The sequence below is a fragment of the Fusarium flagelliforme genome (assembly GCF_020744385.1).
Source record: "Fusarium flagelliforme strain FIESC 12 MPI-CAGE-AA-0113 chromosome Unknown B0J16scaffold_3, whole genome shotgun sequence".
Taxonomy (NCBI): Eukaryota; Fungi; Ascomycota; class Sordariomycetes; order Hypocreales; family Nectriaceae; genus Fusarium; species Fusarium flagelliforme.
The window spans coordinates 4,725,367-4,740,072 of record NW_025763505.1 but is presented as its reverse complement, the minus strand read 5'-3'; the positions used below and the strand labels follow the sequence as shown (position 1 = coordinate 4,740,072).

Here is a 14,706-nt window from a genome sequence, read left to right as displayed (position 1 = left end):
TGAAAAGGGATTGACATGGTACCGCACCACCAAAACAAATTAGCTCTACATCATTAAATCAGAGTTTATCCTTGAACGCAAGCACTGCTTGGTCTTGGGAGAAACAGCATCCGGCTGTCTTGGCGGGCTCCATATTCAAGGACCAAGTGCTCTGCTAAGAAGCCATACTGATCCTGCTGGGGACTGGTCTTTTTGCCGCTGGCAACTACTGTGACATCGTGAGGTAGAATTCTACGATAACACAAGAGCCAGGATACTACATATCTGAAAGAAGACCCATGGTGCTCTCTTTTCCTGTGGTCATATCGAGACGACAGTTATACATCAAATCTCCACAGTGTCTACGAAAGTCCTCGGCTTTAGCGCTTTCTTTCGTTTTAAAGCCGTTTCATATTCCACGACTAGGTTATATTGAAAACGAGGGTCAGATCAAGTGTCTGAGATGCAGCTACAGTATAATTACTGCATCGATTACGGCAAAGTATCCACGGTTGGTGGAGTTTCCATCAGAGCTGCTACTAAACCATTCATTGAGGGGTTGCGGGGAGCGGTGGAGGTGAGTCAAGCGCCAACAGTACATACCGAGCCTCACTCTTATTCTTCCACTAGGAAGCCTAGGGTAGACCTTGCAATATGATGTGGAAATCACCACAAGTCAGGCCTTTCAGCCTGAAATCCATCGAGTGGGGCGCGGATCCGAGTCTCGGGGCTGCGGCTTGTTTTGACTCTTTGAACATTGTCCGCCGACTATAACAATGAAGTGAGATTGCTGTACGGCATACCATACCAACACAGTCTTATCGCGGAGGTTTCGCCGAGACTTCATGGGCACCTCTGGACTGCAATTCTCTGTTTCCTCCATTGGCCAGTGCTTCCAGAACGAGATGGGATCTGCAGGCTGACCCATGCTGGATATCAATCCAGTCTGTCTCATTTAGGTAGTTATTGCCAACGCTCGAATCGACGTATAGCAGCACGACATTATCATGTAACACACCACGACTCGATCTGACAACATGTTGCCTAAAGAATATGCTGCATTCCTCTTAGGTATGTGGCCATCTATCAATACGCGCGAACCCCTGGTCATCAGCTGTACTGGATCCTGGTGCACATTAGGTCCTTAGGTAGCTAACTAACGAGTCAGTGCCTGTACTCCGTACGGGCATCTATAGAATGGTTGTCGGCACGACAGGGAATTGGAGGTTGAGCAATGGAAGCTTTGGATGAATACAGAAATATGTCCGACCAGCCTCATGGCGATCAATGCAGAGGGGATTTTCTGGTGGTCGCAGCCGGCATGAAGAACACCAGGATCAGACGGGAACCGATCCACCTCTTGGGCTATCTTTCAATCTAAGATGTCTAACAGGTCACCGATTGTTGTGATGCAAGCACCTCAGCGACTCTGTCTGTGACAATTGCAGACAGGAAACAACTCTCCACTACTGAAGCGGCACTTGCACAAACGGCGTCAGAGTATCCGCAACTAAGGAGCCGTTATGGATGAGAACGCGCCTGAGCTGACCAATAGGTTCAAGTGGGAAACGTCCACTTTACGGTACCTCTACAATCGAGGATTCACATGCCTACCATGTGCTCTTCGTTCCTGCTCTTCCTTGTTACGAACTTACGAGCCTGTATTCATTTCACCCCAGTCTAGCTGAACGGACACGATTGGTGCCATCTTAGACAAGCGTTGGGTCTTGTTGGTGGCACTAAAGTTCATCCAACGTTTAGGGTCCTGCTAGAGATGGCCCCTAGCGGTGACAGGCTCAGCAGAGAAACGGGGTGAACCATTCCGCCGGTGACCCTGCTCGGCATTTCTTCACTCCGACCATTTCAATCCATTCTGCTTTGTTTACTGCTGGATAATATGTAGTGAATGAGCAGCATGCAAGCAGTGCAGGAGCTGAAGGATTCGAATACATCCGTACACCAAACCCGCTGTGCCCTCCCCGGTCCGTCATCACGTTGACCAAGACACGTAATTTTGGATCTGCAAAGGGCATACTGCATCATAGCATTGTCTTCTCTATCAGACCAGTTGCTATATCTATGCATTGTACTATGCTGGAAAGCACAGTACATATCAATCATGCTATGAGCATCCTATACTATTCTGTCAACCAAATCCCTTCGGAAGTACGGGACGACAATGCCATAGGCCCATGGCTGGTAGCTACAGTACGGATACAGTAGCTGTGCTGAACGGCTAGCTGCACGTTCCGGGGTTCGGGGAGAAAGCTTGCTGTCAATCTACTGTAGTACGTACTACAGATGGGGAACAAGCGCTACCCTATCCAGCATAAGATGGTGGATATTTCCGCTTTTTCGAAGCTGCTGCAGCCCAGCCAAGTAAAATTATACCATGGCATTGACAGAGTTTGACCAGGGCCTGGGTCGATTTTGGGACCCTGGCAAGACTGGCCGCAATCTAAAACAAAGGGATTCAAGAGCTACGTTGATGTGTGACGCGCTCAAGGTCGAAGGGGGCAGACACTGTATGCTCGAACCTATCACGATTCTTTGAACAGATCAAAGTTGAAACAACCTAGTGGAGGTAGTTGATTCTGCGAAGGAGACAAGACTGCAATATCGGAGGTCCGCGAAAAACTCAAGACCTAACAACACCGGACTGACACTTTGACCCTAGACTGGGCATCGACTTTACCTTATCGCGCAGGCTTTGCGAGACAACTGAACTGGACTGAACTGGACCGCATTGCATATGCAGTATTGGAGATTAAATTCGAATCTCTCTAAGATCATCCACGTCCAAGACGGAGGGACTCAGCACTACGCCTAGCATCGCACCATCCCTCCAAGTTCATATTACTGCTGCAAGTCTCGATTCAGCTGGATAACATGACAACGATGCTTTCCAGCATCCACTTTGGGATGGACGCCACAAAGCAGTTTGTGTCTAGCCTTGATGCTGTGTCACTCATACTTCTCACCGTCACACTTGTCGCTTTTCTCATCCCCATCTTTATCCTCTTCCCTCCCGTTCCCGTCGATTGCAGTGATGTCCTCCGACAGACCCACTCACGGGCCGGCGTGCCACTCCGAGACATCGACCTCAGTCGTGATTCATCACCGGATCATCGGGCCCGTGACGGCAAGTCTTCCACTGCACAGCATGTGCAGATCTTTCCGGTAGATCTATGTCGTGGAATTGAGCTCCAACGCGATCAAGTTCCTTCTGGGAGCACGGAATACAACCATTTGTATATGTTTGCTCAGGCAGACCATCAAGGCGATGATAACGTCGTATGGAAGCCTTTGACTCAAGAGCAATTCCCAGCGCTAGCCACCATTGACGTCGATCTCTGGGTTCCGGATCCGAACAAAACTAGTCGTCTCTTGGGTAAAGTCGATGGCTCTTTTCTTGTTCTGAGATTCCCGTGGACGGATGCGGGACTACAGGGTATTCTGCAACGCGTCTCATCCAAACTCAGTTATGGGCTGCATGCGGTACCAGAGAAAGAGTTCCTCCTGCCAGTGTCATTTCCAAACGAGAATGAAGTTAAAGCACAGGGCTATTCATTTGCTGAGTTCCAGAAAGGGAACAGCAAGACTATGGCGTTGAATATGGATGTTGAGCTTCCCTCCAAGCTGGCTCGGTATTTGGGAGCTGAGAAAGTTGGGATCTTTAGGGTAGATCAGGCATGAGATAATCACTTGGAAGAAGACAGAGGAATTCTGTTCACATAATAAACAATATCATCAAATGTCTACTATCTTATTATAATCAATAATAATCAATTCGTGGAAAATTGCAGTGTCCTCGCTAATATGGACATTCAATCATTTTCTCAATCGACACAACATCAGCACGACATAACAACAAATCTTTGGTCAGAATGTTAACACTTTAAATACAAGTCTATTCCACAGCCATGCCTCAATAAAACAAACGGTATCACAAGAAAGCCTAATGCCGATAAGAACATCATATCCCCTAGCCAAACGACGCCTCATGTACAAAACCCCCACCCAGTTTCCTGTCATACACTCATTTAAGACATTTCTCAGTTCATTAGTCTACTTCATATCCGCCGGCGTAAGCGCCTGCACCATACTGGTGCCCTCGCTGAAACGAGTGCGGAAAATGCGGTTCGCGTTCTGGAACATGCCGTCCTTCAGACTGACGACGATGAACTGAGAACCCTTGAAACGCGTCTTGATCAGACGGCCGATGTTCTGGGTATGTGAGAGATCCAGCGCGGCATCGACCTCGTCGAGAATGTACATGGGCGCGGGCTTGAATTGGAGCAGAGCCATGATGAGCGACAGAGCGACCAGAGATCTAGAAGTTAGTTGTTAGTAATTATTCAGAAGTAACGTTCCGAGGTTGGGGCTGCTTACCTTTGTCCACCACTCAGTTCTGTCAAGCTTTGCTTCCACACCTTTCCAAGACAAACCTTGACCTCAAGACCATCGCTGATCGTCTTGCCCTCGGGCGGATCAAGCTTAGCAAAGCTGCCTCCTGGAAGCAATTCGGAGAAGATGTTGCCAAAGTCTCCATTGACCTTCTCCCATGTCTCATGAAGAGCCTTCTTCTTGTAGTCGTCCAAGCTGACAATAGTCTCTTCGATCTTGCGCTTGTCCCTAACGACGGTCTTGATCATGTGCTTGAGTGACACTTCCTTCTTCTCGACGCTGTCGATCATGTTCATGACCTTGGGGTTGATCTTCTTCTTCATGCCCTGGAATCGCTCAGTTAAGTTGTGTAGTGTTGACTTGCACTCTCCAATGTTGTGGTCCTTGAAGTCGTAAGGAGTTCCGCTGCGACCGAACTTGTCCTTTTCTTCCGCAATCCAGTCGAACTCCTTTTCAAGCCGGGCAACCTTTTCGGCAGCACCTTGTTGCTCCTTGTGGAATTTCTCGAGGAGATGACCAAGCTTCTGCATCTCGAGACTTTCCTCAGCAATGCGGGCGTTCTTGGATCGAGTAGCATCCTCCAAAGCTCGAAGCTCATCGTCAAACTGGTGTAGCTTGGCGCGCTCATCGTCAAGCTCAGCCTGCACTGTATCGTGCGTTTCGGTTAGCTCAGCCTTCTGCTTGTTGAGGTCTTCAATGTCCTTCTGCTGCGCCTTGATGGCCACATCGACTTCTTGCAACTGTTCTCGGGCGGCAGATAAGTCGAACCCTGCCTGCTCAGAGTCTAGTTGTGCGCCTTGAAGTTCCTTTTGCAGTGTCTTCACTGCAGCAGCGTTCTTGCCGAGACCTGCTCGTAGCTTATCGAGCGCTTTCTGCAACTCGATCAATTTGCCGTCTTTGTTGTTGTCGAAATCTTTCATGTCTTTCTCAATTGTCTTAACATCGGCGCTTGCCTTGGCTTGTCGAGTCTTGGCTTCAGCTATGCTCTCTTTGAGCTCCTTGATTGTTGACTTCATGTTCTCAACCTCCTGAATGATGGAGGAAGAAGAGTTGCCACTGATTTGGTCCTCAGCGAGCTTGATTTCGTGACTCTTCAAGTCCAGACCTTGCTTGATCTTGCGAGCCTGATCCAGCTTGGCCTTCTCATTCGAGATACGACCCTGAAGCTCTCTCAAAGCGCCCTCAGCCTCGCCCAGCTGTCGGGTCAGGCCATTGAGCTTCTGCAGAAGAACAAGAACACCACTGGAATTTGGTGAACTTCCACCGGACAGTGTACCGGATGGGTCATATGTATCACCTTCGAGGGTAACACTCCTCATGCGGACGTTGGGATCGAAAGTGACTCGCTTGGCGGTATCCGCATCAGCACAGATAAGAGTGTTACCGAACACATACTCCATAGCTGCCGACACTTGATCATCATAGCCGACCAAGGATAGTGCCAGATCGACCTTGCCTGGGGCGATGTTCTGGGCCGTAGCAATAGTTTGGGCGGAAGCCTTGAAGGCAGCAATCTTGTTGAGAGGGATGATGGTGACTCGTTTGCGTAGCTTACCCCTTTGCAACAACTGGGTACCTGTCACCTCGGTATCAACGACGACGTTGTATAGACGACCGCCGGCGCAGATCTCTAGCGCGGTACCGGCTTTTGTATGTCCTTCATCGAGAGTAAAGAGTTGAGCAACGAGACCCTTGACCTTTGATCGGTCAAAGTTGGGCACAGGGTCAGCGTAGTTGAACTCTGTGTTGGCGACTTGACGCTTAAGCTTGTCAGATTCCTGCCTTAGGTTGCGGACAGTCTGTTGCAGCTCTGACTCTCTCTTGTACATCTGCTCTTCTTGTCCGGGCTCGAAACCCAGTCGACTAAGCTCTCTCTCGAGTTTCTGTGCCTGTGTCCTGAGACCCTCAAGGTCGCGCAGTAGGTCGGCGTTTTGGTCCTTCGCCTTCTTAGCACGCGGCTCCTCTTCCTTGATGCGCGATTCCAAGTGCGCAATCTTGATTTTGGCTTGTTCTTGCTCCGTAGCTGCTGTAGTCGCTCGGTTCTTCGCATCCTGAAGCTGACCCTGATAACCATTCTCCTGACCATCTTTAGAAGCAACACCTGTTTGTAAGGTCTGCAGAAGTTCTTCCTTGGATTCGGCATCCTTGTTTTGCTGTTCTAGGTCTTCCTTTGCTGCGTCGTATCGGGCCTTCGCGTTCTCGAAGGCGGCGGTTTTCTCTTCTAGGGTAGCTTCCAACTCCGAAACCGTTTTCTCAACTGCGAGCTTCTTTTCCTCTTCCTCAGCCAAGCTGGACTTCTTCAAGTCAAGGATAGTTGCTAGTCGCACAAGCTCATTCGAGTGCTTCTTTGCTGCCTCCTCCAGTGCTGAAGCCTTGCCTCCTTTTCGGAGCTCCTTGTCTCGCTGAGCGCGGATTTTCGTAACATCCTCCTCAAGATGAGAAATTTCGCTCTTCAGACGAGCTGCGGAATCTTCGAGATCACGTTGTCTTTGCTTCTTTCCTTCAAGATCTGCGGCCGATTGGCTCAAAGAGTCCTGATATCTGAGATAATCGTATGCGACAACCACTCGGGTCAGTCTCTCGAGGTCGTTTTGTGTTTGTTGAAAATCCAGGAAAGCACGCTTTTCTGTTCGTAGCTTCTCTAACTTAGGCTCGATTTCATCTTTTAGAAGCTCCTTAAGCTCAACTAATTTCGTCTCCTTCTTAGCCATGGTTTTTAGAGCTTTGTCTCGACGGTCTTCGAACATCCTTGTTCCGGCAGCTTCCTCGATCATCGCTAAGATTTCGACAGCCTTCATATTGAGAACCTTGGTAATGCGACCCTGCATAATTAGGAAGTTGGGACTGTTGATGTTGAGCTGAACCGATTGGAAGAGGTTCTGCACAGTCTGTTGTTGCGCACGGTGACCGTTGATGAGGTACTTGGAGGTGCCTCCCAGGACAATCTGTCGAGTAACGCTAATCGTAGCATATTCTTCGAATCCGATCGGTGACTTCTTGGTGTCTCGGTTGTCGAAAACGATGGTGACACTGGCTTTCGTTACGCCAGCTTGTCCGCGCTTGTAAATCAAGTCCTACAGCGTTGGAATTTAGTGACGAAGAACAATAAACAAAGCGGCGGTGACTGACTTGTATGTTCTGCGCTCGCACAGTTGCCATACTGGTAATTCCAAGAACGAAACATATCGCATCAAGGATATTTGACTTTCCACTACCGTTGAGACCGGTGATTGAGTTGAAACTCTCGTCCCTAGGAATGTCGGTTGGTTTAGGCCATTGACTATTTTGATGTATCGCTTACCATCCTGAGATCACCGTTCTTACGGCATATGACTTGAAGCCCTGTAGAAAAAGTTAGATATACAATTTTCAATATATATGAGCCTATAAAAAGTACTTACGTCAATAATTACTTCAATGACCCTCATGTTGGGCGAGGTCAATCGTCTGCGACTTCGTTGAATCTACTGCTTTGTTTCGTCGCTCCGCACTTCAAGGGGGGGTAGAGGGACGCGAAAGTAAACAAGACAGTTGCGACCGATAAGTCTTATCAGCACGTGCCTTGTCTCTAATTGAAAGCTGCATGCGTTAAAGAGGGTACTTGTGATTTGGTTTCTATAGAGACGTTGACTGCTCTGTGGGTCGAACTTTATGATAAAAATGATGTTGAAGACAGTTCGTATGCTATATATCTCATCGTGAGTATTTAACGATCATTTTTGAACAGATATTGTCACTTTTAGCTGTTTGTTTCACAAGACTGTACCTTGACTTTCACGAATGGCGTGAATCGAAGCTTGTGCGTAGTTCCACTTCTGAACTTGGAATTTCATCAAACGCTAGTCCGAATCTGGCATCCGGGTAAACATCCCTCTTTGTTATTGAAACCTAGCTCCTCTCGCACTTCAAGTTCGCAACTTTCAACAACACCAAACATTTCGACTTCGACCTCAGCGCCCAACCCAATGAGTACATAATCACTATTACACGACTATAGTTGTCTTACAGCTTCTTTTCACACCCGCACGCTACCAATCTCCACCGACACGATGGCGGCAATGCGAGGACCGCGCATTCCAACCGGCTCAGCGGCTTGGGTCGCTGATGAGCGCGCCTCTGCCCTTCAGATTGTCGATGTCGAGGTTGACGAGTTTACATACGCGGCTCAAAACGAGTTCGAATGGCTCAACGAACATATGGCTAATATATTCAACGAAAACGAGACGTACGCGTTATCGACCCTTTGTTTTGACGCGACATATATACTGATCATTCCACAGAAACCTCGCCGAAACATTCAAAACACCTGGAAAGCTTCGAGGAAAGACACCTCGCACTGCGCGTAAACTATTAACAGAACCAAGAGTAGTGAGTACCGCTGGTCAATGCACGGGAGTGGCTAATATTAACCCTTTGAAGCCGTTGTCGAACGTCTTTGGTGGCACGCCAACCAGCTCAGCAAACCGTTTCGCCCAGCATCTCTACGCTCAATCACCCCAGAGGGAGCTTCAAAACCAGGCCAAGACATCATCTCCTAGGCGCCCCATCGCATCACCGAAGCCTGCCCAGTCTATCCCCGAGGAGCTAATTGAAGATGTATCACAACACCCTACCAGCGAGGCTGAACCTATCCACTCTGACCAGGACGCCCTCATGACTGTCGATGAAGAAACATTTGCTATTGCAGACGCCAAATCTCAACCACAAGACTCAGGCTATTTCGGAAGTCAAGATGTCAACCCTGCGCCCTATGATCCTATGGATGACGATGAAGAGTCACTTCTGGATGCCACTGATCTTGACGAAGATCTCGAATCCCCCCAGCCAAGTCCTACACGAGTATCAACTGCGAAGCAGCTCGCGAAGTCTTCTTCTCCAGTCGAGGCTCTGGAGCCAGCTACTGATGATGCTGAGATGGAGGAAGCTGAGGAAGAGCCTGAGGCAGCGGACAATGCGGTTGCGGATGACGCTCAGTCTCAATCTGATGGCCCCAGTCCTGTCCCCAGTCCTGTGCGTCCAGGTTTCCGTAACAGTCTCCAATTTGCTTCTCTGCCTGCCCGAGAGCCTCTTACAGCAGGCAAGGCCAGAGCCTCCCGTACAAGTCATGTGGATCCTAAGAGGACGAGCTACTTGGGGAGAGGCAAGAGCATGGCAAGCCACGCGGGACAGGATGCATCAGACGAGTCTGACCCAGACGATATGGAAGTTGATGAGCTTCCCGTACAGCAATCTAAGAACGCCGAAGAGCTTGCTCTGCACCATAACAAGACATATACACAGATGCTCCAAGACAAGATCAGTGTCCTTGGAAAGTCACAACCAAACGGCAGCCGTCCATCAAAGTCTATCCATAGTGTCACGAACGTTCAGCAGCAAACCGTAACTCAGTCTGTTACTGAACCAAAGTCGCCTTCTCCCAAATCGCCCAAGAAGCACGAAACGACCACGACGACTCCAGGGGCTTTCCCTCAAGACGACGACGATGATGACTGGATTGTCCCTCCACCTACCCAGCAAGCTGCTGCTCCCACGCGACCATCGCTTTCCAAGAGCAGAACTGCCGATGTCATGGAAGGAATTCATGGCAAGCAGACTCTCGGATCTTTCGATCTGGATGAGGATCGTGCTAGCATTCGTTCACCTGCTCGTTCTAATTCTCAACGCGAGAGGCCTAGTTATATGGGACATTCCAAGTCAGTCTCAGTACCAGCTGCCACATTGTTCGCTGCTGCTGAACGATCAGAGGGAAGTCCCCTGAAGAAGACAGTATCGGGCTCAGATTCTCCTGCTCGACCAGCTACTGCTGTCTCAATTGCCTCCAATGTTGCTTCCTCCTCATCACCTTCCAAGTCTCCTTCAAGGCTCTTCCGTGACAGTCCTTTGAAGCACCTTAAGAACAAGATGTCTTCAATTCTTAGCACGTCTAAGGGTCTTATGGCCAGCAGCGCAGCATTGAGCGCTGAGAGCAAATCATCTCTGCTTTCTCCTTCTCGAGTACAAATTGGAACATTCCCTAACGATTCTGAGATGTCGGTCGCACCCAAGCCAAGCATGGACTCGTTTAGAAGTGGCAGTACTGCAACTGATCAGCCCCGCCCGGTCGCTAAGCGCACAAGGGCTTCAGTTGAGCGAGAGAAGGAAGAGAAGCGTCGAGAAAAGGAGGCCCGAGTTCAGGCTGAGCAGATGGACAAGCTGGAGAAGGAGCGCGAGAAGGAAAGAGAAAAGGCACGAGTCTTCAGCAAGGAACAAGAGAAGCTTGCCAACATGGAAAAGCAGGCCGCAGCTAGAAAAGAGGCTGAAGCACCTGTGCAAGCTACACCTCAGCCTACCCGAACAAGCCCCAGAAGGGCCAAGACTCAGGAGGAATCCGAAGCCAGGTTTACCGAACCCGAGATGGAGATGGTCGACGCTCCTGCTTTGGTGCCACCACCTTCTGTCTCGCGATCTGCTGCGCCTAGCCAATTATCTCGCGCCAAGGAGATCAGGAGAATCGGAAAGCCTGGCAGAGAGACATCTACAAAGTCGAAGCCAGCGCCCACAGTTCACATCAAGGTCAACACCGGCTCACAATTGTATCCTAACACCAACGCTACCAATGGCTACCAGGACTTTGCTGCGTCAACAAGCTCCCAGCCGCCACAAATGCCTAGCAAGGCAAGCAAGGCCTCTATGCAGCCAAAGTCATCTGCCTCAGGATTTGGTGCCTCAACAGGATCAAATGGCCGCCCGAGAGCTCTTGATATGGCGGCGCAGAAGAAGGTTCAAGATGATCAAGCACAACGCCGACGTGAGGCGAAGGCAAAGGCGGAGCGTGATGCTAAGGCGAAGAATGAACGAGAGCGAGCAGCGCTGAAGGAGGAAAAGAAGAAGCAAGAGCTCTTGCGTCGTCAAGAAGAAGAGCGAGAGAAGCGCGAGCAGGCTGAGGCTAAGAGGCGTCAAGCAGCTATCGAGAAGGCTAAGAAGACTCCTGCTCCGCCTCCAGCTGTTCGATCCCAGCCCAACGGCCCGCCTGACTCGATTAAGCGTGGTGATGGTATCCCCCGTCCCGTTTCTCGCATGAATTCGGGCATTTTCAGATCAGGTGATGATTTGGGTCGCCCCGTCAATGCCAGCTTGGCCCACGGTTCCAAGTCTGCAATCAAGAGACCCCTGGGTCGAGATCCCAATGACGACGGGGTTTCCAGGCCACCACCCGTTCGTGGTCCTCAGTACCAATCAAAGGATGCAAAGCGACGTCGAACAAGCGATGATTATGCCGATGAGCTGGATATGGAACAGCCTCCCAACATCAAGGGTCCCCCTGTTCGCCCATCCAGCGCTTTTAAGAAGGTAAGCATTGCAATGAACTCTGATACTTTGGACGCAACTGACATATATCAGGATCTGCAGGTGAAGAGCTTGGCCAGTGGATACACCCAAGCCAGTGCACAGAATCTTTTCAAGACAAACCATGCCCCAAGCCATGCCAAGGGAGGCAACCCTATGGATATGGCGCAGATTCACAAGGGAACTATTCCCTTCGCTCCCAACCCCAACCCCGCAGGACCTGCTTACAAGACACCGGGGCGTCCTGGCCCTGTTGGCGGCCTCAAGTCTGCGGTTAAGTCTGCCCAAAGATCATCGCCGCGATTCCAGAACGGTGATGCGATTGATCTCCCAGAGATTCAAACAGACGATGAGGATGAGGAGGACGACGAACCACCAGCTGGTACAGTCGCCTCTTGGGCCAATTCTCCTGCCATTCGTGCGGCTCTCTTGGCCCAGGAGAGAATGAACCCTGCAGCAATTTTTGGAGAACCAGGACCTATCAACATGGACGAAGTTTTCCATGCAAGCAAAGAGAGGCTTCACAAGTTCCGCGCTCGAACTTCGAGCGCCAACTGGAGCGGTAATGATCGCCTTACCGAGGAGGACATCCGAAAGGATCTCGCTGCCAGAGACAGACTCCGACGAGAGGGAGGCTGGTCTTACCAACTTGGCAGAGACATGATGTAATGAATGACCTTTGGTGATGTGTATTTGATAAGGGAACTTGACGAAGTCTCAACTGGGAGTATATGGGGACTGGAGAAATAGTGGCATGAACCACAGGCTGAAAAGGGACCGAGTTGGAGCGATTGATTATTTTTGCATTTCGGCAACAGGGCATCGGATGCAGGGAAGATTGGTCGCGCGTATTTGTAATAAGTTACATGAGTTAGCATTTTGTTGGTTTTTTGTTTGGCGCACGGCGAAAGGGAACAGGGCGCCTCAGGATGAAGGCGCCCATGGAATGAATATTATCGCATGCAGGCATGGGAAGCATTATTGGAGCACTGTGAGAACAGTTCAATACACATCATTTGGAACTGAATTTCGAGGTTTGAAGTCTAATTAATATTGACAATTTGTAATTCGTTTGTTATAAGCCTGATGATAGTGATACAAAACTCATGTTGGTTTGGATTCTTTGTTGGATATTGTCTTTGAGTTCTTAGGCCATTCTGCTGTAAGTTCCCGAGTGCTTCTGACAGATAACGGCAACTAGAACTAGTGTATCAGTTCAATAGCCCCTGTCAATTAACGTTCAATGCTTATGGTTCTTAAGTTCTCAGCTACACAAAGCTTCCAGCCTCTTTAGATACACAAACATGTGAGGCGGCTCACTCACGAGGGTTCTCCACCTGAAAACAATGTCCCATTGGAAGATCAATCTTATCTTTGCATCGAGACCCTTGTTCAAGGCTTCGTCTAGTTCCATATCTCAACAATTTTCTTGGTTATTATTGGTACCCGTTTTCACATGTCAAATGCAAACGTCCGGAAGCGTACGGGGCTCGAGAAAAATGATAAGGGTCTGCAGGAGACAAGAGGCGAGACCTCGTGCAAGGTTCTATTTGATGTGATCGTTTCATGACATTGGAGCTTTTTTGTCTTTGTTTTTTTTTTACTCACCTGGTTTGTTTGTCAGGAGATCTCGTTAGAGTATTTCGATCAAAAGGGGATTCAGCCTACATTCTTCAACTTATACTTCTTCTCATATCATGACTTCTTAGCTGCCAATCTAAATTTTGATTCAGCCTCTTATTCTCGGCCAAACGTTCTGCTCCGTTTTTAGCTCTTCTCCTTCCATCTTCCCGAAACACTCTAGAACATGGCGTCGCATCTCAGATCATTCGCTCCCGCCATGGGCGAAGTCAAGGTCGATCAAATCACCGAAAGCAGGATTTTTAATGTTGTCGCTATGCTTCCAACTTCGCTTCAATCAGGACCTATTCGATTTCTCAGACGGAGTATCAGCTTCCATACACTACGGCCCGATGTCGCCATCTCAGGATCACGAGCAAAGCCTCGGCCCCTTTCAGAAACTGATGCAGCTGCCACACTCCAAACCGATATGGTCAAACACAGTAGCGGATATGTAGAATCTCAAGAGTTGTGCCCTCAGCCCATGAGTCGGGTTCTTTATTCTGAATCACCGGAGGATGAGCCAGTGATGAGAGCTGCATCTGGCGTCCATTGGAAATTTGCACGACAAGGTAAGCGACTTTGAGGATCGTTTTACCGGTAAATGCTAATGATGTCCAAGGTACAAATCTTGTCAACATCTCTGTTGATGGAGGCAAAGCTGCTGTAGCAGAGGAAGACGTCGCTTTTGAGAGAAAAGCTTTTGTTGATGGAGTGACATACCTCCTCAAAGCTCTCCCGCAGGACCTAGACGAAGGCGAACTGAAACGAATCCAATCCGCCTTACCAGAGAACGTCAACCAGCCAGACTCGTCCCTGACTCGAGCAGAAGATAACCCAGGCCGGACCAGAATCAATCAGCCTCGTTCTATCATCCATCGTGGAGTTCAGATGACTGTCGTCAACCTGATCTTCTTCCTCAGCTTCTTAATGCCATACCTGCTTCTGTTAGTCAGATACGCAGCTCGTCTTGAACGCAAATACAAGATCTCGGAGACAATAATAGGTCATGGTGTTGATCTAGCCAATTCAATTGGTAAGCAAAGTGCTTCATTGACTGAAGCAGTTGGTCAAATGAACGATGGCAAAGTTGCCCAGGCTCTGTTGGAAGTCTTTGTCTGGACAGTTGATGGTGTTACTCAGGGTATCTCGGACGGACTCGGAGAGGGTCTTTCTATTGTGGGGTCAAAATCGAGGACGGCTTAGAGACATTCATCCGCTGAAGAAACTCGAGACACTACAAAAGTGGAATTGACTATAGATGGAGCAACTACAGGCATTATTTTGATTGAATTGAGAGGAGGATTGACGAATCAACGAATGAATATTTACTATAGAATTGCATAGAATAGCATGAGAATAGGCGCGAAGATA

The 14,706-nt window shown here is 49.1% G+C and overlaps 4 protein-coding genes across 4 annotated transcripts; 3 read left to right on the top strand and 1 right to left on the bottom strand.

Moving 5' to 3' along the window:
- Positions 1-2,700: 2,700 nt before the first annotated feature.
- B0J16DRAFT_115592 (uncharacterized protein) lies at positions 2,701-3,861 on the top strand. Its single transcript, XM_046121526.1, has one exon. It carries the CDS (start codon positions 2,869-2,871, stop codon positions 3,673-3,675), a length of 807 nt encoding a protein of 268 aa, XP_045985372.1. The 5' UTR covers positions 2,701-2,868; the 3' UTR covers positions 3,676-3,861.
- B0J16DRAFT_397429 (RecF/RecN/SMC) lies at positions 3,860-7,814 on the bottom strand (the record flags this gene model as incomplete). Its single annotated transcript, XM_046132316.1, has 6 exons — positions 3,860-4,312; positions 4,372-5,077; positions 5,234-7,460; positions 7,516-7,636; positions 7,688-7,728; positions 7,788-7,814. The coding sequence occupies 6 exons, from the start codon at positions 7,812-7,814 to the stop codon at positions 4,048-4,050; spliced, it is 3,387 nt and encodes a 1,128-aa protein (XP_045985371.1). The 3' UTR covers positions 3,860-4,047.
- A 486-nt stretch (positions 7,815-8,300) lies between these two features.
- Positions 8,301-12,748, top strand: B0J16DRAFT_303264 (uncharacterized protein). The gene is made up of 4 exons (XM_046124667.1): positions 8,301-8,611; positions 8,667-8,754; positions 8,806-11,715; positions 11,767-12,748. The coding sequence occupies exons 1-4, from the start codon at positions 8,436-8,438 to the stop codon at positions 12,379-12,381; spliced, it is 3,789 nt and encodes a 1,262-aa protein (XP_045985370.1). The 5' UTR covers positions 8,301-8,435; the 3' UTR covers positions 12,382-12,748.
- A 647-nt stretch (positions 12,749-13,395) lies between these two features.
- On the top strand, positions 13,396-14,575 carry B0J16DRAFT_115577 (uncharacterized protein). Its single transcript, XM_046121525.1, has 2 exons — positions 13,396-13,904; positions 13,955-14,575. Exons 1-2 carry the CDS (start codon positions 13,520-13,522, stop codon positions 14,536-14,538), a joined length of 969 nt encoding a protein of 322 aa, XP_045985369.1. The 5' UTR covers positions 13,396-13,519; the 3' UTR covers positions 14,539-14,575.
- Positions 14,576-14,706: the final 131 nt, after the last annotated feature.

Excerpts from the sequence above, each read along its gene's own strand:
- B0J16DRAFT_115577 (XM_046121525.1), top strand. The coding sequence starts at position 13,520 with ATGGCGTCGCATCTCAGATCATTCGCTCCCGCCATGGGCGAAGTCAAG. Across the intron at positions 13,905-13,954 it reads TTGGAAATTTGCACGACAAG|GTACAAATCTTGTCAACATC; the intron begins GTAAGCGACTTT and ends ATGATGTCCAAG.
- B0J16DRAFT_115592 (XM_046121526.1), top strand. The coding sequence starts at position 2,869 with ATGACAACGATGCTTTCCAGCATCCACTTTGGGATGGACGCCACAAAG.
- B0J16DRAFT_303264 (XM_046124667.1), top strand. The coding sequence starts at position 8,436 with ATGGCGGCAATGCGAGGACCGCGCATTCCAACCGGCTCAGCGGCTTGG. Across the intron at positions 8,612-8,666 it reads ATATTCAACGAAAACGAGAC|AAACCTCGCCGAAACATTCA; the intron begins GTACGCGTTATC and ends ATCATTCCACAG. Across the intron at positions 11,716-11,766 it reads CATCCAGCGCTTTTAAGAAG|GATCTGCAGGTGAAGAGCTT; the intron begins GTAAGCATTGCA and ends GACATATATCAG.